This window comes from Geotrypetes seraphini, chromosome 4 (assembly GCF_902459505.1).
Source record: "Geotrypetes seraphini chromosome 4, aGeoSer1.1, whole genome shotgun sequence".
Taxonomy (NCBI): domain Eukaryota; kingdom Metazoa; phylum Chordata; class Amphibia; order Gymnophiona; family Dermophiidae; genus Geotrypetes; species Geotrypetes seraphini.
In genome coordinates this window covers 221,061,878-221,089,316 of record NC_047087.1, presented here as the reverse complement: position 1 = coordinate 221,089,316, position 27,439 = coordinate 221,061,878, and the positions used below count along the sequence as shown (strand labels likewise).

General features: G+C 43.2%; 1 protein-coding gene across 4 annotated transcripts in view; it reads left to right on the top strand.

The window, feature by feature from the left end:
• BMS1 (BMS1 ribosome biogenesis factor) overlaps positions 1-17,636 on the top strand; it is a 95,918-nt gene extending 78,282 nt beyond the window's left edge. For all 4 annotated transcript variants that reach the window (XM_033942274.1, XM_033942275.1, XM_033942271.1 and 1 more), the window contains exons 19-23: positions 2,142-2,264; positions 3,525-3,672; positions 5,867-6,042; positions 13,402-13,563; positions 15,745-17,636. In XM_033942274.1, the coding sequence (XP_033798165.1) occupies positions 2,142-2,264; positions 3,525-3,672; positions 5,867-6,042; positions 13,402-13,563; positions 15,745-15,969 (834 nt within the window). In that variant the 3' untranslated portion in view covers positions 15,970-17,636. The remainder of the gene's footprint in view (positions 1-2,141; positions 2,265-3,524; positions 3,673-5,866; positions 6,043-13,401; positions 13,564-15,744) is intronic.
• The last annotated feature ends 9,803 nt before the right edge of the window (positions 17,637-27,439 follow it).

Genomic DNA, 27,439 nt, shown 5'->3' with positions numbered 1-27,439 from the left:
CCTTTGACATCCTTGTACATTGTTCACATTCTTCTGTCTAAAAAGTGCAGTTTCAAAAGCATTATAGTAAGGCCTAGATTCACTAAACCTTCTGATCCTTTATCGACAATCGCAAAACCAGTTTTACTGGTTTTGCAATCGTTCCACGACCCAATTCACTGCCCAATTAACGATCCAACCCATGCAAAATAGTAAAACCCCATGCAAAATAGCCAAGCGACTGATTCACTAACAATTGCTTGGCTATTTTGAATCGGATTTTACTATCCTAAAATCCGACTGCTGGTTTTAAGACAGGCCTGCCTGTCTTTTTTTAATTCATTTTTTTTCCATGGCACAGATATTTTGCGTGTGTTACACATGCAAAATATCTGCCCCATAAAAAAATGAATAAAAAGACAAGCAGGCCTGTCAAAAAAATGTGGTCCCCCCCCTGACAAACATGCCGCATGCTGATGCCCGCGACTGCAAGCAAATGGCAGGAGGGATGCCGACTCCCAATTGCACCCCGTTCCCCTCCCCCTCCCCGTACCTGTCAAAAAGTTGGGAGCAGGAGGGGTGCTCAGTCTCTCCTGCTCCATAGGTCTCCATCCAGCAGTGTGAGCAGGAGGAACCGCAAAGCCCTCCTGCAACTTCTCCTCCGCCCCCTTTAAAATTACAAGTGGTATGTTAAAGGCATGTTTTGAAGGAAACAGAAAAGGCGACTAGGTGGTACTCAATATCTTTATTCTATGAAGACTCGACATGTACGTGTTAAGCCCGTAGGCCTGCCTCAGGAGTCTTAATGCTTTGATCAATACAGTATATGTTGACTGTTCTATCTTTATAAAATTATAATGATTGAGTTACTCACCGAACAAACACATCAGTCAGAACCTGGATTAATCTCCACGTCATGGACAAATTTTTTTAGTGATCGTTCTGATTGATGTGTTCGGTGAATGACTCAATCATTATAATTTTATAAGATAGAACAGTCAGCATATACTGTATTGATCAAAGCATTAAGACTCCTGAGGCAGGCCTTTGGGCCGAAACACATACATGTCAAGTCTGCATAGAATAAAGATATTGAGTACCACCTGATCGCCTTTTCTGTGTTCTTTGAGTATCTGCCTTGATAAGGTAGAATCTCCTGTTGCTTTGTATGGAAGGCATGTTTTCGGCAGACTTAGGACTTTGACTTTTTGCAGTGATAATCAAACATTTCCCAAACTGTCCAGGGCACCATTTAGAAGTTTAGAGTTAGACCTGTTTTAAAAAAAGAATAAGGGCCAAAAATGTGCCCAAATTGACCTGATGACCACTGCAGGGATTAAGGCACGACCACCCCCCTTCTCCCTCGGTGGTTACCCATCCCCTCCCACTGCCCAAAGATATGAAAGAAACAGTATATACTAGCCTGTATTACAGCTTCAGATGGCCACACAGATCTAAACAAAGCAGAGGGGCATTCTAGGGGGTACTGCAGTGAACGTCACATTAAAAAGTCCCAGGTACACATCTCACATAATGTATGATGAACCCTCTGAAATCCACCTAAAATCTACTGTACCTACAAAAAGATGACACTTGCAGGCTTAAGGGCTATTTTGGTGGTGTACAGATGGGTACAGTTAGTTTTGGGTGGGTTTTAGAGGGCATCCAACATAAGCAGGATTTGTACCTGGGACTTTTTAATGTGATGCTCACTGCAGTAGCCCTTGAGTGCCCTTCTGCTCTGCTTAGATGTGTCTGTGTGGCCATTTTGCTTGCTAACAATGCTAGCTGCTTCTACGTCTCAAAGGGTTGTTTTGTGAGTTTTTCTTTTAGACCTTTTTTTCTTTCAAAAATGGTTAAAAAGGATAATTGTGCTAAGGGTGAACACAAGTACAAATGGTCATTTTCAAAAAATAAAAGATCAGACATTTTGCTGTTTCAAAAATGGTCATTTTCTCTACTGGATTTTTAGACATTTTTCCCAAAATGTCCAAACTCAGACTTCAATATCATATTGAAAATGCTTCTCCACGTTTTTTTTTTTCATACCCAGTCTGCAGACATGCATAAGTTTACAAATGGAAGAAAGGGAAACATACCATTTTGTCACACTAAAATAATGCACTTTTCAACTTTTTTGTGTGTGTGTCTATATATTCAAGCCTGATTTTAGGATAGCTGCAACGGGAGTTGTGCTGGACTTGGATAAATCAATCACAGTTGTGAAGAAATTAAAGCTGATTGGCTACCCATTCAAAATCTACAAAAACACAGCTTTTATTAAGGTAAGCATACAGATGAGTATACCAACAGAAAAAAGAAAGGTGTATTAGACAAAATGATCACATTTTGATTCTAAAATTTGTTCCATGTTAAAAGATAAAGGGATCTTTTGGGAAGTATCAAAAAAAGAAACAGGAGGTATATTTTTGTATACATACATTTTCCTAAGATAGAATGTCCCCCCTCCTACCAAACTAGAAAATGGTTTTGCAGTACTCCGTAGAGCCTATTGTCTCCTTGCTAGAAGATGGAATTCATTTCTGAAATGATTCTGGACACTCCTGAAAATTATCAGAAGCAGAGCCCATAGATATGAATGAAACAATTACCAGTAAACTGCTTTAACACAATCATCTGTTTTTGTATGTTCAATCTCTAGTTCGGGGTGCAAGGAGGACAACTTGCTTGCATTTTTAGTCTGCTTTCTGAAGATGACAGTTGTTATGAGCAGTAATGAATGGATGGCTGAGGGATTCAGAAGTATTGCAATTAGATGTTTGAATAAAAACAAATTCCTGTATTTCCAGTGCATACAATCAATTCACTGGAACTTTGCAGCAATAGCCAGAAACCTGGTAAAGCCTCCTATTCACAGTTCCCATTGTTGGCAGTTCGGAAGAGGTCCCCTTTTGAGTGTGTTTTCTGCCAGAAGGTTGGGAGACAACATAAGAAAACATTAGCATAAAGAAGATGATGTGAAATAGTGTTTCAGCAATGGGATGCCAGAGAGACTTTTTTTTTTTTTTTTAGTGAATTGCATGTGTGGGGGGGGGGGGTGGTTTAACAAGAATGAAGAAAGTGTGCGAGACAGTGAGGTATTGGTTTCTGGATGAATGAGAGCCTGTCCTTGATTTATCAGTGTAAGGATTAGAGGAATTTAAGATCAGCTACAAATCAAATTTCTGTGTTTTGGAGAAAAGATTCAACCTTTTGGATTTTGCTATATCCAGACATTCTGGTGTGAAGGGGCTAAAACTGTGGCAGCCAGACATTGCAAGATTGTTCCCGTTTCCTAATACTGTATCATAAGTGCCCTTACCCTGATTCAGTAGTGAGACATGGAAAGTGGACTGCTATCCTGTTCTCCAGGGATTTCCTTCAAACCTGATGGAGTGCTATTTCTGTGCTGGTTTATGGAGTGCTCTACTTTTCCAATACTAATGTTTTGAAATTATCACAGATACTGCACTTAAAAAGAATTCATGAACTATTTCCAGGAGGTGCAAAAGATATACTTTGAGCCTGTTTTTCTCCTCTTACAGGGAATGTTTAACTCTGCTCTGGAAGTAGCTAAGTTTGAAGGTGCAGCCATTCGCAGTGTAAGTGGCATCCGAGGTCAGATCAAAAAGGTTTTGCGAACTCCAGAGGGTGCCTTCAGGGCTACATTTGAAGATAAATTGCTGATGAGTGGTAAGTTGCACTGTTTTTATTCCCAGCTAGGGTCTCATAAACAAGGGCTAGCACATCATGCATTTCACACAGCTAAGGGTTCCCTATTTCAGCAGAGCACTAATGATGGGTTTCATATCAGGGGCTTCTGGTAGTAGTAGCTGAACTTTTCATTTAGGTGAATGTCATTGGAAGGAGATTATATTAAGGGTATGTAAATGTCACTTGTATGTGTTTTATATTTCTAATGCCCACAATATTTTTCTGCACCCATATTTCCTCAAGTTTCCAAGTTTATTCATATTTTACTACCCCACGGCTTACAATCTAAAATCAAATAATCTAAAATATAACATAAAATTGCGTACAACATACATAATATAAGATTAAAAAGGAGAACTGCAGTTAATTAAGGGATAGTAAACACATTAGGTTAAAAATTCTTGTGTCTGAAGTAACGAAGGATATCAATGGGCCCCAATTTAATTTTCTGTTTATTTTTATACACATCCAGGACGGGGTGGGTGGGTGGGGGATATTTATTATTGTTTGGTTTTGAGTGTATTTCTTGATTAAATTGATGGAAGGGAAGGGAGGGGAGGGATATTTTTCTTCTGTATTGTTTATTGATGGAATTAAGTGGTTATGTTGATTATTAATGTTTGTATAATTCATGGCACTTTGTGTTGGTTTTGAAAATTAATAAAGATTTTTTTTTAAAAAAATTCTTGTGTCTGGCAGAAAGTTCTATAGTGCAAAAAGCCACTATTTGTTATGATAAGCATCTGAAAAAAAAGAAATGTTTTAAAATCAACTTTAATCTTGTCAATTGTTCTGAATAATTGAATAGCTAAATGTATAGAATTCCAGTGTTGTGGACCTTTCATGGGGAAAGTAGCAGTCCTAATATGTTCACGAACAATTTCTCGATGTGATGGAACTATAAGATGTGTTTGATTTTCTGATCTGAGAGTTCTTGATGGTATATTTGGGTTCAGAAAACATGCAAGATTTGAAGGCTCACCCGTCATTAAAACGTTAAAAGTCAGTCCCATCTGGTCAGTTGATTAGGATTCCAATCTAGCATTTCCTGTTGGATATGGCAGAACTCTTACTACTGAGGGACCTTGATAGGCATCATTACCATGTCTGCCAAATTATTGATACTAAAAATGTTTCGGTAGAGTAAAGGAATAGCTTAGTGGTTAGAGCAATGGGCTGAGAACCTGGTTTTGGATCTCACTAACGTTCCCTGTTGGCTTGGGTGAGTTACTTCTCCCTTTATTCTAAGCACTTGTGAGGAGAGAACTACAACTGAACCTGGGATTTAACTCATTTTGAGCTTAGATTTAGAAAGGTGAGTAATTAAATCCAAAAGAGACTCTTCATTAGGTCTGCATCTTCTCAGACAGTCACAGCCTTTAGACTGAAAAACAACTTGTGCCACCTGTGTCTAGGGCTCATTATCATAGCTGGGAGTCCTCTTGTCTTATATCACAAAGTGAAACTGTATAATTTAACTGCTCAACTGCTCTTTGTATTGATTTGTCAGTTACTCAAGTAACCTTGACTAGTAACCCCTTTACGTAGGTTATGCTAGACATCATTAGGGCATCAAGGTTATGTAGTTAGAGCTAACTGGCGCCCTAGTGGGACTAGAGAGAGTTTCAGGTGCTGCCTTATAACAGTAGCTGGTGGCTTACCTTTGGATCAATGATAGAAGGGCCCTGGTTAGCTTAGTTGGGAGGGTTGCAAATACTGGGGCAAAAAGCCAACTTGTTGCAAGAATGCTCCAAACTGTAGTCTACAGAAGGAGCAAAGAGAGCCAGTCAGTAAAAAAAGTTAATAAAAACATAAGAAATAAAATTATTAAATTATAATAATACATAAGAAAATTTTGAAGTGGACCCAACAAGGCAATGTTTCAGCTGGTCACCTGTGCAAGGATGCCATTGTTTCCCAAAACTGTTTTCCTAAAACAGAAATCAGAAATGTGCATAAAAACATGTCTACACCTTAAAGGAAAGAGGTCGTCATAAATTTGTGACTAGCACTTAGCAAAAGTCATGCGCAATGTCTAATAAAGTGGTGTCTGTGAATACGGTGGTTGTACGTCACAAGAATGTAGTGCTGTAGCCTAATACATACCATTTTCAAAAGGTGCAGGGGAACTGCAGGGCTGGAAAAAAGCTAAGCAGTTTTCTTCTTTCTACAGATATCGTCTTCATACGAACCTGGTATCCAGTCTCTGTGCCATCATTTTATAATCCAGTAACCTCCTTGTTGAAGCCAATAGACGAGAAAGAAAGCTGGACAGGAATGAAGACAACACGACAACTGCGGCATGAACTAGGAATCAAACTAGTACAAAACAAAGATTCCCTCTATAAGGTAAGACTGAGCACCATGTACCATTGCTTATCTTAAAGCATAGCTGTCAATTTTTCACCGAGTTAGTCATGATGGAACTCCAAGCGGATGAAAGAGCAATTTGCTATCTATGTACATACTAACACATTAACAGCTTCTAGAGCAGGGGTGTCAAAGTCCCTCCTCGAGGGAAGCAATCCAGTCAGGTTTTCAGGATTTCCCCAATGAATATGCATGAGACCTATTTGCATGCACTGCTTTCATTGTATGCTAATAGATCTCATGCATATTCATTGGGGAAATTCTGAAAACCCGACTGGATTGCGGCCCTTGAGGAAGGACTTTGACACCCCTGTTCTAGAGGATCTAGGCAAGATCAAGGGACTCATCTCCTCTAGGGAAGAGAATTGCATTTCTGTGTGGTTGTGGTATTGTGGAGGATAATGGCCATAACAGGGCAGCTAGATGTAGGTGCTAAGTAAAGCTGATTCTTTAGCACTCTCCAGACCAGTAGAGGTTAATCTTTACGAATGGGGTATATATCCAATCATGACCAGCAGGTGGAGACTGAAAACAAAACTGTGGGACAGTATATAATATACTCCCTTCTCTATTTACATCAGTCTTCTTTCAGTCTCCAGCAGGTGTTGAGTGATCTGTACCCATCTCCCTTGGTAGGGCTGTTGGAATTTGTTTAGGGGGTTTGTAGTCCCTGTTTTTGGCCGGACAGAGCTTGGGCGGGCCCTGTTTGGGGGTCCGTCCGACCTCGGGGGTGTCAAACCCGGCGGGTCTCAAGCGGGGTCCCTCCCCCCACTTCCTCCACCTCCCCACATTTTTTTAGAGGAGCCTCAGCAGTAAGCCTTGCCCCCTAAATCAAGCAAGGCATATTGCTTCGAGAGCCTGTGGAGTCTGTTCTGTAAAAAAAAAAAAAAATCCTGAGGTAGTGCCAGTCTGCAGGGTTGCTTCCCTGTCAGTTTGCTGTTTTTTACTGTTTTTTTTCATCTAACTGGCACTTTGTTTCTAGCTAGGTCGTGTATGGAGCAATTGTGCCCTTCTCCGGGGGAGTGGGACACAATTCGGTCCAGCCGCGAGGCACTCGCGGCCGGACTGAACTCAGTAGTTTGGGCCGGTGCAGCTCTGTCGGCAGCGGCTGCAGGCGCCCAGAGCTCCCCGCCGATGGTGCCTCGCGAGTCGGCTGGGAGCAGTGGGGAAGCCCGGTCTTCCCCAACCGCCCACGGAGGGATTCCCCGAAGGATTCCCTCTCAGCTGATTTTTTGACAGCTGATGCCGACTTGCCTGTTTTAGCTGCTGGGACTGTTCAGGCTTCTCAGCCGCTACAGGCCATGGAGGGAGCTTTTTTGGCGGGAACTTCGCCATTTTCTCTGTCTGGCCCCTCCATTTTGTCTGCAACCTCAGGTGACCTTCCCCCTGTATTGTAAACACAGGGGCAGGGAGGGTTTTTTGCCCCCAATTTAATTTCTTTCTTTGTGCAGATAATTGGGGTCCCACGTGCACCTGGGGGGTTTCGGGGGTGGTTTCCCTCTGCGCCCCCTATGGCTTTGCCTCCCTCTTTTCGTTTGGTGTCCCCTCTTCCTCCTCCCTCATCTAAGCGCCCGCGGGGGGGCTTGGATTGCAAATTGGTAGTCGGAGGAGCGTGTTGGCATGATTGAGGACCTGGCCGCTTTGGCGGGCTCCCAGGATCCTCTAGAGGGGACGCCCGCTGGCAGCGGGGTGGCGGGTTTCCCGTCTTCCAGAGCAGATGCGTCCGTGGTGTGCTTTTTTTTTCAGAGGGATGAGTTTTTAGACCTGATGTAGCAGGTCTCCTTGGTGCTGCATTTTTGAAGTTGCGCCACCGGAGACCCCACTTATGGGGGCCCCTCTGCTTCAGGGGGTCTGTCCTGTTTCCCGCTCTTTTCCTGTGCATCAGGATTTTCGGGATTTTATGCTGGCGCAGTGGCCTACGGGCGCCGTTTCGTTTGGTGTGCGCCTTGGCTCATGGGTATCCCATCCCGGAGGGGGGTAGGGCTACCTTAATTTCGCCAATGGGGGACGCGGTGGTCTCGGCACTTACTAAGCGGCATACCGTGCCTGTTATGGACGGTTCTGCTCTTAGGGTCTCTGAGGAGCGTACGTTAGATACACTTCTAAGTATAATTTTGATGTCTCTGCCTTGGGGGTCCAGGCGGCTATTTGTGTGGGGCTGGTGGCTCGCACCGTGTTTCGGTGGTCTGAGCGTGTCCTGGATCGTGAGTCTGATGACTGGTCCTTAGTGGATCAGGAGGTGCTGAAGATTGAGATGACTGCCTCATTCCTCTCGGTTGTTCTTTGTGACTTGGTGCAGCTAAGTCTGGGACTTTTGGTGGCCGCACGCTGTACCTTGTGGCTTCGCGCTTGGTCGGCGGTTGCCGCGTCCAGAACTGAACTTCCCAAAATTTCCTTTTCGGGGGTTGTTTTTGTTTGGAGAGGACTTAGATCTGGTGGTTCAGACTCTGACGGACTCTGAGATGCCCCGTCTGCCTGAGGACCGTGCCCGCCCAGCGTCTCGGGTTGGCATTGCCCAGGGGCATCTGCGGGAATTTTGCAAGTTTCGCCTGGGGCATGGGACTGCTTCTTTTCAGGCTTCCGGTTTTTCCCCGGGGTCGGTTGGCTTAGCGCATGCAGTCCTTTCGGGGGGCTGGGGTTCCCCCCCGGTTCCCCTGCTGCCCGTCCTGCGCGATGGCTCTTTGCCGGCGCCCCCTTTGGTTCCCGTGGGTGCCCGGCTTCGCAACTTGTTTCCCAAGTGGGCCGAGATCACGTACGATCAGTGGGTCCTGGTGGTGGTGCGGGACGGTTATATACTTGAATTTTGCCCGCTCTCTGCCGGATCATATCTAGCCTCTCCATGTCAGGTGGCATGGGAGACGCTAGCCTTTCGCCAGACCCTTCAGCGCTTGCTAGATCTCAAAACAGTTGTCCAGTGTCCCCTCAGGAGTGCGGTATCGGCTGGTACGCCATTTCCTTTGTGGGGCCCTAAAGGGAGGGGACCTTTCGGCCCATCCTTGGTTTAAACCGAGGTCAACAGGACTCTCAGAATTCCCTTTTATTCGCATGGACACACTGCAGTCTGTCCTTCTGGCGGTTCAGCCGGGGGAGTTCCTGACTTCTCTCGCTCTGGCGGAGGCCTACTTGCCTGTTTCCATTCGGACCTCTCCTCAGCTCTTTCTTTGCTTTGCGATGTTGGGTCTGCACTATCAGTTCTGTGTGCTTCCCTTGGGCCTGGCCACGACTCCCCGGACGTTCACCAAGTTGATGGTGGTCGTCACGGCGGCATTGCAGTCGGAGGGCATTCTGGTGCACCCCTACTGGGATGACTGGTTGATTCGGGCGAAGTCGTTGCAGGAGAGCGCTCGAGTTACGGCTCGGGTGGTTGAGTTTCTCCGGTCACTGGGCTGTGTGGTCAACCTTTCCAAGAGTCGGTTGGTCCCCGCTCAGCATCTGTAGTACCTTGGGGTTCTGTTCGACACCTCCTTGGGGAAGGTCTTCCTTCCAGAGGCCCGGGTAAGCAAATTGCAATCTCAGATTCGCCTTCTTTTGGCGTCCCGGTGTCCTCGGGTGCAGGATTTCCTCCAAGTCTTGGGGTCGATGGCAGCATTCCTGGATGTTGTGAGGTGGGCGCGGGCCCACATGTGTCTCTTCAGTATGCTCTGCTCCGTAGATGGTCACCCCAGAGCACAGTTTGGGGGTCCCTGTCCCTCTGTGAGGCTTGGCGCGCTGCAGTCTTCATTGGTGGCTCCAGACCTCTCATCTGGTCCAGAGGATGAGTCTGGATCTATCGCAGTGGACGGTGCTTCTCACAGATGCCAGTCTCCTCGGTTGGGGGGGCTCAGTGTCTAGGTCACTCAGTTCAGGGCACCTGGTCCATGGAGGAGGCGTCCTGGTCGATTAACGTGTTGGAGACCAGAGCCGTCCCTCTGGCGCTGTTAGCCTTCCGCTCCCTCTTGATGGGCAAGTCGGTCAGAGTCCTGTCTGACAATGCCACAGTGGTGGTTTATGTCAATCGTTGGGGCACCAAGAGCGCTCAGGTGGCGGGGGAGGCGGCTCGGCTCATGCTTTGGGGCGGAGTCACGCCTTCTGGACCTCTCGGCCTCTCACATGGCCGGGGTGGAGAATGTTCAGGCGAACTTCCTCAGTCACATCTTAGATCCCAGAGAGTGGTGTCTCAGCTCCGTGGCTTTTCAGTTGATAGTGCAGGCTTGGGGTCAGTCCCTGATGGACCTGATGGCCACGAGTGGCAATGCCGAGGTGTTCCGCTTCTTCAGTCATCGCAGGGATGGACTGGCCGAGGGTCTGGATGCTCTGGTTCAACCATGGCCAACAGAGGGGCTGTTGTGCATGTTCCCTCCGTGGCCATTAGTGGGCAGAGTTCTTCTCTGCATTGTTCGCCATCCGGGTCTGGTGGTTCTGGTGGCTCCAGATTGGCCTCGACATCCGTGATACGCAGATCTGGTGACACTCTGGTGGCGGATCCTCTTCCTCTGCCTCCCTTGGACGACCTTCTGATGCAGGGTCCCATTCCCATGTTCGACTCATCTCCCTTCTGTCTTACGGCTTGGCTTTTGAAAGGGGTCGCCTTGGTAAGAAGGAGTATTCAGATAGGGTGATTTCTACACTCTTGGGGTCCTGGAGGCTTTCTACCTCTCAGGCTTCTGTGTGGATTTGGCACTTCTTTGAGGGGTGGTGCCAGGCGCAGGGAATGGTCTCTCTTCGCGTTTCTGTGCCTAACATCCTAGAGTTCTTGCAAGATGGCCTGGATAGAGGCCTGGCTTCGGCTTCTCTCCGGGTTCAGCTTGTGGCCTTGTCAGCCTTTCGGGGGTTTGTGACAGGTCAGCGTTTGACAGCCATTCCTGATGTGATTTGCTTTTTGCGGGCAGCCTAGGTGCTCAGGCCTCCCGTGCGGCCCTCTGTTCCCTCTTGGAATCTCAGTCTGGTTCTCTCTATTCTGATGCACCCGCCCTTCGAACCATTGGGCGGCTGCTCTTTGAAGGACCTTACTCTGAAGACGGTCTTTTTGGTGGACATTTCTTCCGCTAGGCGTGTTTCTGAGCTACAGGTTTTCTTTTGTAGGGCTCCCTTCTTGGAATTTTCTAGGGAGCAGGTTGTCTTGAGGCCTGTTCCTTCTTTTTCTGCCGAAAGTAGTTTTTCCTTTTCATGTCAATCAATCTGTGGTCCTCCCGGTCTTGGGTAGTTGGGAGGGCTCTTCTGAGCAAAGACAGCTGCGCAAGTTGGATGTTGGTCGGGTCCTTCGCTCTTATGTGCAGCGGACCCAGGAGATCAGGAAATAAAATCATCTCTTTGTCCTTCTGACTGGTCCTCTTAGGGGGGCTGGCGCTTCTAAGGCTACTATTGCATGCTAGATCAAGGAGACTATTGCTTCCGCTTCTCTTCTGGGGCAGCAGCCCGTTCCGGAGTTTCTCAAAGCTCATTCTACTCGGGGTCAGGCGGCTTCTTGGGCTGAGTCGTCGCTCGTGCCTCCAGTGGACATTTGTAAGGCTGCGGTTTGGTCTTCCTTGTATTCCTTTGTCAGACTCTTTCGGGTAGATGTTCTGGCGCGTCAGGACGCGGTGTTCGGTGTGTGTGTTCTGGTGTCAGCCCTTCGGGGGTCCCGCCCATATGAGGGACTGCTTTGGTACGTCCCATTCGTAAAGATTAACCTCTACTGGTCTGGAGAGTGCTAAAGAAGGAGAAATTAGGTTCTTACCTGCTAATTTACTTTCTTTTAGCTTCTCCAGACCAGTAGAGGTCCCCACCCTGTCTGTTGTTGTTGGGGCTGTTTCGCGGGCAGTTTTTGTTTTTTGCTGCGGGTTCTAGTATTTTTCTAGGGCCGGGGAGAATTAAAGAACAGCGGCTGTGGCTCGGCTGGCTTAGCTGGCGAGCTGTGGAGACATTTTCCTTCTGGTATTTCTCCTCTGCATTTTCCAACAGCATTTGGGTATGTTAGTTGCTACTCCTGTTCGGAGTATTGTTTATTTCTGTTTCCAGTTCTTAGTTCTGCTTGGCTATTCGGCAGACTGATGTAAATAGAGAAGGGAGTATATTATATACTGTCCCACAGTTTTGTTTTCAGTCTCCACCTGCTGGTCATGATTGGATATATACCCCATTCGTAAAGATTAACCTCTACTGGTCTGGAGAAGCTAAAAGAAAGTAAATTAGCAGGTAAGAACCTAATTTCTCCTTTTTAAGCCTGTTCTATACAGGAAAAGTAGTCATCTATAGAACTAAGTGGCCAAAAATGCACCTACATTTACGGCATTAACGCTTACATCAGCCATTGTACTGGTATAAATGATCACTTGTAGATCATAAGGTTAAGCCCCGCCCCATGCTCTGCCCTACCTCTGCCTTTGTGAATGCCCATCTGCAAAGTATATGCAGTCTGTTGTATCCACAGAATACCATTTAGATGAAACTGCTCATTTAATGTTCACATATGAGCAAAGATAACTAGAATACTGGCATTTATATGCATTTTTACCATATAAAATTAGACAGCTCATAATGTTTCTGAAGATATTGGAAGGTCTCCATCTTTTGAGTCTTGCCAGAGTATTAGATTCTTTGAATGCAAATACCAGCACCAAGAACCCTCCTGTCTCTATTGACAGAGGCAGTGCTGGAAGTATGTATAGGTTGAGGACCAAAGACCACCCTCGGTGCCGCCTTTACACCTACACATCTTGCAATGGTGACTGCAACTTTTTATCCTCTCAAGAGCCTGAATATGTCATACTTACATATGACATATTCATATGTCATATTCAATATGTCATACTGTCAGGCAGACTTTTGCCCTGGTGTTACAGCTCCACAGGGCCAGCCCCCAGGCTTTGCAGGTTAGAGACAGTTTAGAAACATGCATGCTGACAATTCTGGGGAAAAATTTAGTACTTGTCAGCATTTGACACTAAGGGCTTCTTTTAACAAGGTGCGCTAATGGATTTAGTGCACGCTAAATGCTAAGAAGTCCGTCTTATTCCTATGGGCTTCTGGCATTTTGTATTTGCTAAATCCATTAGCACACTTAATTAAAGGAACCCTAAGGTGAGAATGATCAGTGTTCTTGATGTTAGTATTTCCATTCAATTGCAGTAGATGAACTGGAATACAAGAAGCTAATATGGCTTGGCCAAGGCCTTGCACAATGGGAGACACCTTGAGCTTTTTTGAAAAAGGCATGTTGTCAGATGAAAATAAGTTCTAATTAATTACTGCATCTCAAGAACACTCCCAAATTATCATTTTTCTGCTAGATACTGTGAAAAGACAAGTTTCTCTATTTGAAGTTTGAAATGTGCTTGTGATAACCATTCAAAATAATTTTATTACTTCTTATTTGTATAGCCAATCCTAAGGCAGAAGAGGCACTTCAACCCAATCCACATTCCCAAAGCCTTGCAGAAATCCCTGCCCTTCAAGAGCAAGCCAAAGCTAATGGAGAAGAAAGCCAAGGTTCCAAGGGACCGGCTGAGACCTGCGGTCATCCGGGAGCCACATGAGAGGAAGGTATGTTTTTCCATTCACTCAGGTGGAAAGAAAATACAAATAAAGGAGAGTTGGATACTTTCTCATGTTCTATACAGTGATCTTTAAGGTTTAGCCACTTTTAAATAATTGCATAGATTTCATAATATGTTCACTTTGCGAGGTTTAGTATTTCACTGGTAATCTAATAATCTTCCTAAATCAATTAGACCAACCCTGCACAACATATGGCCTGCGGGCCACATGCGACCCAAAACGGTTATCACTTCGGCCCTCGCCTAATACGGCTCTCACTCTGCACTCCTGCTCCTGCTCTTCCCCCCTAGTCTCACCTTTAAAAGCGCCGTCGTCGCTTACTGAGGACCAACAAACTAATTATGGCAGCCTGCAAAGTGAACCTAGCAGGCTGCCATCAGTCTCCGCACAAGTTCCCTCTGCTGCAGTCCTGCCCCTGACATCAGAGGAGGGGCGGGACCGCAACAGATGGAGACTAGGGGGAAGAGCAGGAGTGTGAAGTGAGAGTCGTATCGGGCATGGCAGCAGCGGTCACAGGGCGAAAGATGACCTCGCTAGGTGTGGGAAGCAGTGGAGGTAAGGCCCTGCCGGTCGTGAGGATCCCGGCGGGTAATAGGTGTTCTTAATCAGCCCAAGAAACAGACAAGGTTTTTTTTGTTTTTTTAAAATATATACTCCTTGTTTTTCCTACCCAGCAAGAATGTATTGTTGCTTGGTGCTGAGCTTTTCCTTGGGCTATTGTTCAAGATAGTAGGATATTTCCAGGCTTCCTGTTACCTAACTGTCAGGGCTGCTGAGAGGCATGGATTGTGGCATAAATGCGGGTTTTACCAACTGAATGATTCCACTGTAGTGTGGCAGCCAGCAATGCCTTCTCTTCAAGATAGTGTACCTTGCCTTCACATTGGTGTTAGCCTTAGCCCAGATGTAAGATCAGAGCTGAGTCCCTTTTAGTGCTCATGCTGCACTTTTGGGCTGGCTATAACACACTGGTGCTCGCTCTTGTGCATTGATTTGACTGCAAACAGCTGACTCTTAATGCAGAAGAATTATAACTTGCTACCAGATGAACAGCAGGAGCAGAGAATAATTTTAAGATGCTTCCTGGCAATTTCTCAGCAGCTTATGGAGAGGCAGACAAATTAGTGCACATGCCCAAATCAGTAGAGATCATAGTCGGTGGTGTAGCGAGGGTGAGAGGTGCCCCTTTCCCGCCCTTTTCTATGCCCCCCCATCTGCCCAATCCCCGCCCCTCCTGCTGCCCGCCCGCCCTTCCCATCCCCCATACCTTATTAATATTCACAGTGTGAGCAGCAACTCTAGCCCACTGCTCGTACCAACATCTGCTCTTCCTTTGACGTCTCTTCCTAAGGACGGGTCTGGTAAGTAACGTCAGAGGAAGAGCCAACACTGGCATGAGCAGCAGGTTGGGGTTGTTGCTCACGCTGTGAACGTTAACGAGGTACGGGGAAGGGAAGCAGTGTGCGGTAGTGGGTTGGGGCAGAGAGGAGAACAGTTTCTGGCACCCCCACGAAGACACCCCCTTAATACGCCACTAATCATAGTGTCTCTTACATGTCACACATGACATTCCCAACCACATGAAGCAGTGTTTGACTTTCAAAAAAGTATATGAGGAAGCATAATGAAGCAACTTAGTGAAATTAAAAAAAAAAAAGAGCATTTGTAAAAAGTACAGAGAATTGCTGCTAGCTCTGATTTCCTAGATTGTGAAAATTTCCCTATTGTATGTAAAGCGGTATATCAAACAAATGCTATATAGTGCAATATTTTACGTTTGCGCAACCCTCTACCCCCGAAGCCGACCCAGAGCCAACACGCTGCATCCCTCCCCCAGCAGAAACTCCGTAGCAGGGACTGGCCATGGCTATGTGCAGCAGGCGGCCGACGAGACTTACCTCCGACGTCAGTTCTGAAGTTGGAGAGAAAGTCCCGGGCCAGCCGAAGGAGGTGACAGTGTTAGGTGTAATGCTCTTGTTTTGGTCATCTTTGATTTTTAAGAAAGAAAATGCACATGCTACCTAGTAAAGAAAAGTATATGAGTATATTAGAATACTACTGAACAGCCATCGTATCATATCCCACTAGGTGAAAATAGGGCTGTTACATAGTAATTTAGAGGAAATATATGTAATATTTTATATTTTTTCCCCCTGTTCTGCCTAGATCTCAGCCCTGCTGGCTGCTTTGGGCACTGTGCATAATTACAAGGTGAAAAAGGCCAAATTAAAAAAGCGAAAGGAGCACAAAGAATTCCTCGGTCATAAACAGAAGGAAGAAGAAGATAAGCTGAAGAGACAAAAAGAGGCCAGGAAGAAACTGTTCAGAGCCATAGGTCAGAAAGAAAAAAAGAAACAGAACTCCAGCTTGAAGGGAAGCGAAGAGAGATGAGTGTTTCTGGAGCCTAGGGTTTGGCCAAGGATATCTTGAGCAAATGACATGGAGCTAAAGGACACAGAAGGACTTTTCCTTTAGAGAGACTGGACATGTCTTCTGGAAGAACAAAGGAGAGAGAGACTTTGCAAACAGGAGTAAGCCTGTACATAATAAACTTGAAGCATTGTACAGCACTTATGAATGACTGTTGCTCAAGCAGTTCAGGATCATTAAACACCATGCTCTCCGAGCGCCTCACAGTATGAAGCGCTTCCTATTTCTTGGGTTCATTCTCTTTGTTGCTGCTGCTTGTATTTGTTTCCTTTCTCTTTTCCCTGAAGCTATGTGGATTTATGTAATTTTGTTCTCTTTGGATTGTTATAGAATCCTTCTCCCCTCATTTCTTGAAGGAGAAAAATGATGATCTTCCTTGAGGTTATGGCTTGATTTGTGTTGGTTTTATACATTATAGTCATAGGGAAATTGTGTCAAAAAATGTAAAATTTTGTAAAAATTCAGTACATCTAGCTTGTAAAAATGACACAGTATATTTAAGACTTCTGATATTCAATTTTAACCAATTAATACTGACAAAACATACCCAATTTAAGAGATGATGGATAAGTATCAGAAACACACCACTTTCACCCTCACTCATCTTGATCCTCAATTCTGCCTTTTTTTGAGCCAATTATGTCTCAAATATATTTATTTAATACATCTGGAATAGGTTCCCACAAAAATACTGATTCTGGCCTAGTGGCTTATTTTCTTATGGTTGCCAGACAACTTGTAGGGAGCTTATTATACAGAGTCTTCTGCCCCTCCCCTCTTACCTCAGGACTGCCCTCCAGGAATCCAGGTTGTGACAAAGCAGCCAGAAACACCTGTAGAGGACAAAGGCAAAAGAGAGGTGTACAGAGATACTCCCCGACCAATAAGTCTAATCTCATAACATGAAACCAGAACAATTTCTGAATGGGCGCTGGTAGGGCTAGTCTCGGTTAGGGTGCTAGTCTTTGACCAGAGGGCCGCCGCGTGAGCGGACTGCTAGGCATGATGGACCACTGGTCTGACCCAGCAGCGACAATTCTTATGTTCTTATGTCATTAAAACATCAGGAAACCTGAACAATAAAATAACAGTGCTACAAGGAGTCACAATCTGCACTGATGTAAGGGGGCGCTGGGACTAGGAATCCCCAAGACAAAGTGCTAAACACATACGGATAAAACTCTTAGAAAAGCTGATCAGTAAATCAGAAATCCAGCTTACCAGTATTGTAAAGGCAGACAATTAGTGAATCAGCAGTTACCAGGGCGGGTTCCAGGAATAGAGTATGGATTTACAAGAAAGGTAGGAACTTAATCTTTCGTTAAATGCAATTTTATTTTATCTTCAAAGGGCTGATCAGCTGGAAAGTAAACTCCTAACTTTATAGTTTATGAATATTTAAAAGTAATCACTATTTGTGCTGTAGTAATTTAACCTGCAGTACAGAAAAAGTGTATTACTCGCAGAAGCAGAATTTGGAAATTTAGGAGATTTAAATCAGGACTGTGGAGGCAGTGTTGCAGTCAAAATAAAAACTTTCAATGGTGCATTGCATAGTTTCATTAGTTAGCATTTTTTGTTCATGTTCTTTGTTCACATTTCAAATAAATATATTTTGTGATCTATTAGTTCTAATTTTGTACAAAAGAAATATGTGTTTCTGTAATTAATCAAATTTAGATTTACAGTACTATACAGAGTAGGAGTTGGGCTCAGACAATAGAAAAATTGAGGCATTGGAATCAATGGTTTGGTATACTGACTCCACAGCCCTGCTTTAAATATGGAGAACTCTGTCTAAGCAAACTGCTTCAGCATCTTCATGCCTCCACCACTTCAATGACTTCAACTAGCACTGCTGTCCCATCCAAGTCTCCACCTCTACAGGATGATCACTGTCTCCTCACCATCCTACACATAACCTTCTATTTTCATCACGTGGTCTATTCTTCTTTACAGAGTCTTCACCTATCTCAGATACGCAGAAGGACCACAAGCAGTTCTCGCCCATAACTTGACTCACCCTTCACCATTGCACAGTGTTGCATAGCCTATGCCTTCACCTGGACTACCCTAAAAACTACCTCCAGGATCTCCTCACCCTGACTCACCTCCTGAGGACACCTCTTACCCCAAACTCATCCAAAAAGTGACTTGGCTCATCAATTTTTTACACAGACCCAACCTGACCTCAGAAATGAAGTCGTGGGAATGCTAAATTTCCTTGGCACACCAGTTCCGGTTAATTCAGTACTATTTAAAAGCAATCCCTATAACAACCTCCTTCCCCCAAGAAAGCAAAAATTCTGTCTTGACATTATTGCACAACCCAGACATCTGTGCATAACCTTTGATGATTATGACACCTCCAGAACAGCCTCAAACATCATACATGCTGGTCGCCTTACTTGCCCCAGAATGGTCTACTACGGTTAAAGCAGATCTATAACAGATACAAGCAACAACAAAAAATACATACATACTTGAAACTAACCAAGGCTTTTGACTATTCCAGTATCCCAGTAGGACAGCAAACACCTGGGTCTTGAGCAGTATTTGGGCTAGGTACTGCTTCAACTTCCTAACATCTTTGCATACCCAAAGATCACAGACTGCAAATACAAATCCTTCCTAGACAGAACCTTCATGTTCCAAGCAAACAGACAGCAATCCTGGCTGGGAAACCACATAAATAAAGCCGAACAGACCTACAACACATTCCGAAAATCAATTAAAACCGCTCTATTTGACAAATTCCTTGCCTAACTAGATGACCTCCCTCAGATATTCTTTCCCCTTACACCCCCAATGTATTACGTAACTTCTTTCTCTCATGTATTCCTTCACTATGCTTCCCTAATTATTATGTAACTTCTTCCTCTCACACTGTGTAATTCACTGATTGTCCAGCCTTCTTTCTATGTAAACCGCCTAGAAGTCAATCTGACTATGGCGGTATAGAAAAATAAAATTATTTTTAATATTATTAACACTACCTCCCCATCAGCCCCCCAAGGGAACATTGATGTCATAAGAACTGCCATGCTGGAACAGACCATAGTTTCAAGGTTATTAAAAATTTGTTATCCCGCCTTTTTAGAATTACAAAGCGGCTTTACAATAAGAAGCAAAAACAGGGTAATACAGACACATTAAAATTAGACAAGTACAAAATCTCACAAACCAAACTGACATGAAAAGAAGAGTAAAACTACAATAATTTGAGAGAAAAGAACAATTTAGGAAAAAACAAAGGGTACTAACATTTTTTTTTCCCCGAGCAGCTATAATTGCCACAGAGAATGGGCTAGTAATCAGTTAAGTTGTTCTTAAAAGGACGATCATACTGCAAAAGCATCTTTAAAAAGCAGTTTTTAGGCTGTTGAATTCCAGAGCATGGGGGCAGTAACGGAGAAAATATTATCATGCATAGTATTGATCATTTTCAGTGATGGAATTGTTAGCAGATTTTGATTAGATGACCGAAGAGTACGTTGAGAGGTGAGGGGTATTAGAAGTCTATTAATGCATTCAGGCTGCCCTGTTTGTCTAGTTTTGAAGGTTATTAGCAGTATTTTATAAGCGATACAATATGAGATGGGCAACCAGTGTGCTTTGACCATCAGACGTGTTACGTGGTCAAATTGTTTTGCGTTAAAGATCATTTTGACAGCGGTGTTCTGATTGATGGGAGCTCCTCATCTTTACGCCCACATCTTCTGCTAGACCAGGGGTGCCCCACACATAAAAAAGTTTGCCCAGGATCCCATAGGTAGTTAATGCAGCCTTATCAGGGAGAATAGGTCCATCAAGTCCAGTATCCTTTTTCCAACAGTGGCCAACCCAAGTCACAAGTACCTTGTAAGATCTCAAATGTAGAGTAACAAGCACCAAAGTCAGCCTGCAAGACATTTGAAGTGTAATCACACTGATTAAAATATTGGTGCATGTATAGAAGGAGGCATAGCCCCTTATGAAACCAAGTGTGAAATGGTTGGGCAGCCGTCAGGCATGAAAGATAAGTGCCTTCCTTTCATAGCACAACAAAGAGGCAAGAGAGATGTCTGTTCCAACCGTTAGTCACATTTATTCAGAATAACATATGGACTGCATTGTGGGACTTTTCCTCTTAACCCATATCTGACTTTTCTCCCTCATGAAAGACATAAACCTTGTGACTCTATAAAAACTAAAATGAGGTACTTGGTTAAACAGAAGAAGATGTCTGAGGAAATAGCTTTGGTAGTCTTGGGCATCTATACATAGGTCACAAGAAAAACAAGTGGCACTACATCAATTTAACAAAACAAAAAAAGTGTGTGTGTGTGTGGGGGGGGGGGGTAAATCTCAGAATATAATCATCATACTTATAAACCCCATAGACATCGTATATTTAGACTTCCAAAAAGCCTTTGACAAGGTGCCCCATGAACGCCTACTTCGGAAACTGAAGTACCATGGGGTGGAAGGAGACGTACACAGATGGATCAGAAATTGGTTGGCGTGTAGGAAGCAGAGGGTAGAAGTGAAGGGCCACTACTCGGACTGGAGGAGGGTCACGAGTGGTGTTCCCACAGGGGTCGGTGCTTGGACTGCTGCTGTTCAATGTATTTATAAATGATCTAGAAACAGGGATGAAGTGCGAAGTAATAAAATTCGTAGACGACACCAAACTATTTCAAGTTTAAGTTTCAAGTTTATTTTTAACTTATTGAATCGCTTAATTTAATTTGCTAAGCGATTTACAAATAAAAAGAAAGAGGTGTACACATTAGTTTAATAATAATGGATTAAATAGGTTTGACATACTAACATACTGACTAATGGTGCTAGGACTAAAGAGGACTGCGAAGATTTACAAAGGGACCTGAACAAACCAGGGGAGTGGGCGATGAGATGGCAGAAAGTATGTTTCAATCGTTACATTCTTTGTTTAAATGTTATTTTATACCCTGTACAACGCTTTGTAGTATTGAAAAAGCGTTTAATCAAAAAATTCAATAAACAAACAGATGAAATTTAATGTAGAGAAATGTAAAGTCTTGCACGTAGGGAACAGAGACCCGAGGTACAGCTACACGATGGGAGGGCTGTTATTGAGTGAGAGTACCCAAGAAAGGGACTTGGTAATAGTAGACAAGACCATGAAGCCGTCGGCACAGTGCGCAGCAGCCACTAAGAAAGTGAATAGAATGCTAGGTATAATCAAGAAGGGTATTACAACCAGAACAAAAGAAGTTATCCTCCCATTGTATCAGGCGATGGTTCGTCCGCATCTGGAGTACTGCATCCAATATTGGTCACCGTACCTAAAGAAGGATATGGCGATACTCGAGAGGGTACAGAAGAGAACGACACGTTTGATAAAAGGTATGGAAAACCTTTCATACGCTGGAAGATTGGAGAAACTGGGGCTCTTTTCCTGGAGAAGTGGAGACTTAGAGGGGATATGATAGAGGCTTACAAAATCATGAAGGGCATAGAGAAAGTGGAGAGGGACAGATTCTTCAAAATTTTGAAAACTACAAGAACGAGAGGGCATTCAGAAAAATTAAAAGGGGACAGATTCAGAACCAATGCTAGGAAGTTCTTCACCCAACGAGTGGTGGACACCTGGAATGTGCTTCCAGACGGTGTGATAGGACAGGGTACGGTATTGGAGTTCAAGAAGGGATTGGACAATTTCCTGAAGGAAAAGGGGATAGAGGGTTACTATACAGGTCCTGGACCTGATGGGCTGCCGCGTGAGCGGACTGCTGGGCATGATGGACCCCTGGTCTGACCCAGCAGAGGCACTGCTTATGTTCTTATAAACAAAGAATTGTGTGTTGACTCTAGTTTGTCAAATTTGTATACTCATTTGTAGCTTGTCAAATATGTTCATTACACCTTTGGATACAAAATGCAAAATTTGGCTTCTTGTGTTAAGACTAACTTACCTCAGGTATGTACTGATATTACTGAATTTATGAACTTATTTTAGATTGGATTTATGTCTATTTTGTAGTGGGTTTGTTTATAAGTACGACCATTAGATCATGAGAAAAATCATTATGTCAGTTAAACTGATGCTCCTTTGTTGTTTTTTTTGTAGAATTATTTAGCACTATTGAACCTATTTGCTTTGATATTTTGATCTTTAAACATTTGTTGTTCTCATGAAGATATCATCTGTTCTCAAGCACATTTATTGATTTTCTTGTAAATAAGTTTGTTAAAATTCATTTAGTGATTCAGTTAAGGACATTAAAGCCCTTTCTTTTACTCATTATATTGTAGAGTGCAATTGAACATAAAGCCTCAATATCAATTGTATGTAATAAAAAATATTCAGTGTGTTTGAGGACATTGCATGAAATTGAAGCAGAGCACCATGGGTTATAGTCCTCTTGTACACCGCAGTGAGAATGGGCTGCTTAATGCCTTGTGTAGAGCAGTTCATTAGTGTGAAAGGACAAGGTGCATATCAGCTGTTGGAGAACACCAGAAAATCAATTTACTGATCAATTATGTGTCAATATGAGATGCGAGCACTCTACTGATTAGACCACAGGACCATAAGCTTAGAAGTGAATGTCAATCCCTGCTATATGAAGGACTACACAAGGCTGGGCAAGTTACTTTCCCTTAGTATACCACAGTTTGTACACAGCTGAACTGGGTAATAATAGCTTTTATCAAATCTTAATTAAAACACTAAATAAATACTAGCGCCTAACACAATCCATACCCAAACTCTTCCCCTAATGGTGCCTACCGAGTTAGATGCCTACCTAAAAATTAATTTTTTAATTGGTTTTTTTTTTTTAAATGGTGCTGTTCAATTAACCCTTTTTGATCTTGACCATTCTGTATCTCCATACCTGGTTCGCACTGTAGCTTCTTGATCATAGTAGAGCGATCTAATTAACCTGATCAGGTGCACTGGCACTCCTACCTCAATCAGTGCTTTCCTGTGTTGGGGGTGAAAATAGAAAGAACCATCAGCAGTCTGAGATACACAGATGATACTACCCTGCTGGCAGAGGGTGAGAAGGACCTCAAGAAGTTGATCCTGAAGCTGTGAGAAGATGGGACTTTACCTGAACATCAAGAAGACCAAAATCATGACTACCAACAACAAGAAAATTCACATAAAGATCAGCAATGAAGAAATAGAAGTGGTTGACAGCTTCATTTTCCTTGGGTCCCTCATTGATCACAGTGGCAGTTCGACAGCAGAGATCAAGCATCGATCAGCACTGGGGTGTGCAGCCATGGTGAGCATGGACCAAATATGGAAGTACAAGGATGTCTTAGTCACCTCTTGTTGCTCTTTGGTTAGGGAAAAATCATCAGATTACTGATATTAAATGGCAGGTTACGGATCAAATTTCAGTGGTTGGAGGGTGGTAACTATGAATGACGTTTAAATTATTGAGAACAGTACTGGATATTTAAGTTAAATTCAGTAGCTCCTTTCGGGTTGAATGCGGAAGTTGAGTGGATGATGTTGATGTGAATATGCTTTATGATTTGTTCCTCTGTAGGTAGGAGTTGGTATTTAAAAGTAACAAAAAGACGACAATGCCATTTCTGAGAAGAATGTGTACCTGAAGTGGCGTGTATGCTTGATAAGGTAGAAAATGTGGTTTGAACGCTATTTAAATGCAATGTTAGTGATTTATTTGCAGATATTTTTAGTCAGATTGTAATGTTCTTTGCTATTTGGATTATTGCAGGAATTTGCAGATATTTTTAGTCAGATTGTAATGTTCTTTGCTATTTGGATTATTGCAGGAAATATCCTTTGAGACAGCCTTTGGTGAAACATGATATCATGTCAGGAGTTCCTGACTGAGACCAAAATTGCAATAAGATGAGTAGTCAAATAATAGAATTGTTATTAAGTATGAAAACTATGAAAAGAAAAGATTGAATATGCCTACAAATAGTTTGGACTGAGGAAGAGATTGACTGGTTTAATCCTCATGGTTATTTGTATTACCTGAGGTTAGTCACTGAAGTCTGGTAATGAATTAAAAATTTATATCTGATGAGGAGATATGGAAAGAGCTTGATAAAAGCATCCAAGTCATAATCCTGCCCTAGTCTCACCCACACTATGCCTCTAATGTGCCCCATTGAGACTTAGGGCTCCTTTTCCGAAGGTGCGCTAGCGTTTTTAGCGCACACACCGGATTAGCCAAAAATCTACTACCTGCTTAAAAGGATTCGGTAACGACTAGCGCACGTGGCAATTTAGCTCGTGCTATTCCACGCGTTAAGGCCCTAGCGCATCTTCGTAAAAGGAGCCCTTGGACGAATAGCATGGATATCCATCTAGAAAATAGGTTTTGAAAATAGTGAATTGAAAGGGTTTGGCGAGAAAAATGTCCATTTGCCCATTTAGGCCACTTTTTGAACATTTTTCATTTTTTTTTTAAAATGAGCCCCTTAAACACTTCATATTCAATAAGAGTCTTCACAGCAAAGGACATGTTGCCTAATCTTACGCAACAGCTCTTAATGTAGTACGCTTCTCCCTCCGTATTTGCAGTTTCAGCATTCGCGGTTTCGATTATTCACGGTTTTTAGCTTGCTGGTTCCTCCCCCCAAATTACATCAGCCTGCATAGAGAAATTGCTGATTCCCAGCACTTTCTTCACCGTGTTTTGCCTCTCCTTCAGGAATAGACCAGGTCTCCCACCATGTTATTCATGGTTTCACTATATTCACGATGGTTTTTAATAGAAAACAGCGAATAACATATGAAAAAGTTATTCGCGGTTTTTCTGTATTTGCGGTTCTGTTAATCCCCTATCACAGCGAATACGGAGGGAGAAGTGTATTGCAATTTATTCTCATCATGGTATGCACAAAATCCAGCCATTTGCAGATGCTTCTTTCCCATTTTCCAATTTTACTAGTCTCTGTATAAGTTTTCTCCCAGTTTGTCTATAGAAAAATGCTTAGTAAAGCAGGCCTGTAGTGTAAAAGATTAGATATACTGTATTTCAGAAAAGATTTATCATGTGACTTTCATAAACAGCTTTAAAATAGTCACTTCAATGTGATAGTAACCTGAGTTATTATGTCTGCTTTTATGGCTCATGAAAGTGCCTTAAGAAAACATAAATATTGCACTTGTTAAACAAAGCCTATTACTCTATAGAGAGCTACAATTTTAGAGATCTGGCAAGTCTTAGTGCTTTATAAACCTTGTTTGATACGCTAAGAGTTGAGAATGATATATCTTCCCTTGTGAGTCAGCATTATTGCTAAGAACACTTTGTGCTAATTCTCTGTGCTCTGCCCTTGTCATTGACCTCATTTAAAGAGATGAAAGGAGAGAAAACTATTAGTTCCTAGAGAAATTCTATTATGTGGACATTTGATCAATATTCTAGGGTTACAGACCCAGCTGGAAGGAAGATCTGCCTTCATGATTGACTAATGTCCATTACTCCCAGAAAGCTTTGCATATGAGTAGACAGTCCTGCAGACTAACATGAACCAATACAGTCTTTTGCAATACGAACCTACAAAACATGTAAGCAAGACAGACTAGCTGGGAACATGTGTCCTCAGTAGGAGGAAGTTCCGAGAAAGGATTTATTCAACAAAACATCACATAAAGTGCAAAAACTGTTGTTATGTCATACTGCAAGGTGCAAGAATGAGACATGGTCACACAAGAAAGAAATGCAAGTTAAAAAAATAATAATTTATTTATTTCATAAGACTTTCATTGATAGATCTGGTACCATTGTATATTACATTATTGTGACGTGTAAAACGGAAGGAAGAATCCTACAAATATATTTTGCTAATTGTTCCAGTCTGAACAAGTTTCAAGTTTATTAAAAACAATTTTAAATTGCTTAATCAAATTTCTAAGCGGTATACAATATAACATTTACATAGAAACAGATACTAGATAAAACCAAAACATCTTAATAAAACACATAATAAGACAAATGGACTTACTTCAAACAATAGGAATGAAAGGGAAGAACTACAATCGTAAAAGAGAAAGCGAAACAAAAAAGGAGAATACAATAGGTTAGGGTAAAGAGTGATAAAATTTGTTTGCTTTTTTTTGTCCTTAAGAGGACAGTTAGGGGCTCATAATTGAAAGAGAAAAACGTCCAAAATCCGGCCTAAGTCTGCACTTGGATGAACATTTCTCAAAAACTTCCAAGCGCCGATAATCAAACTGGGTTTTGGATGTATTTCTAAATGACTTAGGCCCTTATAGTGCTGCTCAACGCCAAAGCTAAATGGGGTGTTTCAGGAGGCATGCCGAGGGCGGGAGTTGGGCGGGACGTGGGCCGGCTTAGACTTAGTCGTACAGCATGTATAACCAAAAGTGATACAGCCCACGATCGACGGAACTTGGACATTGTGACTTAGACCATTTGAAACATGGTCTAAGTCACAAAAACCCACTTAAACTCACCAGATATGCACTGAAAACACATAAAACAGACCCCCACACACTACCCCAGTGGTCACCGACCCCCCCCCCCCATAAAAATTTTAATCACAACTTTAAAATTTACCTGGCCGCCTGGCATAGGAAAACCTAGTCATCCAGCACAGAGGCAGCTTAAGTCATCTTGGGGGTGGGTTAGGGACCCATAGAGAGGAGGACCCATGCCCATAAGCCCCTGTAATCACTACATTGATACTTAAACATATGCACTGCCCTATACACCCCCAAAACCCTTTTTTACTGGTATATAGGTGGCTCCTGCAGCCATAAGGGCTATTGGGGTGGTAGATAAGTTGGTCTAGGGGATTCTGGAGGTGGTTTGGGGGGCTTACCATCACCTATAAGGGAGCTGTAGTGAGGAGAAGCCATGGAACCCTTTTTGTGAAGTTCACAGCAGTGCCCTGTAAGGTACCCCACTATTTAGGTGCCCTATCTGGGTGTTCTGTCCATCACTTTGTAGGCCCCTCCCACGTCCAACAGGGCTTGTTCTAGACATTTTGGACTTGGACAGACAGTTGGATGAAAATGTGCTTTAAAGATCGACGTTTTAGGGCTTAGACGATCAGATCTTCAGGACATATAATTGGACGATTTTCGAAAGTCAAAAGACGTTGGACGTCTCTTTCAAAAATGGGACTTAGGCTCTTTTTGAGTTTGGACGACTTGCGAAATGGACGTAAACGGACTTAGATGTCCCTTTTGATTATGCCCTCTTATTGTCCAAAGGCATCCTGGAACAAAAATGTTTTAAATTTTGATTTGAATTGTTTTATTTCGGATTCACTGCGCAAATGATTGGGCAGTGAATTCCAGAGAGTAGGGGCAGTGACAGCAAAGTTATTGGAATGCAACATGTTGATTAATTTTAAAGAAGGTATGACGAGAAGATTTTGTGACATTGAACGAAGCGATTTTAAAGAATTATAAGGAATTAAAAGTCTGTTAATAAACCAA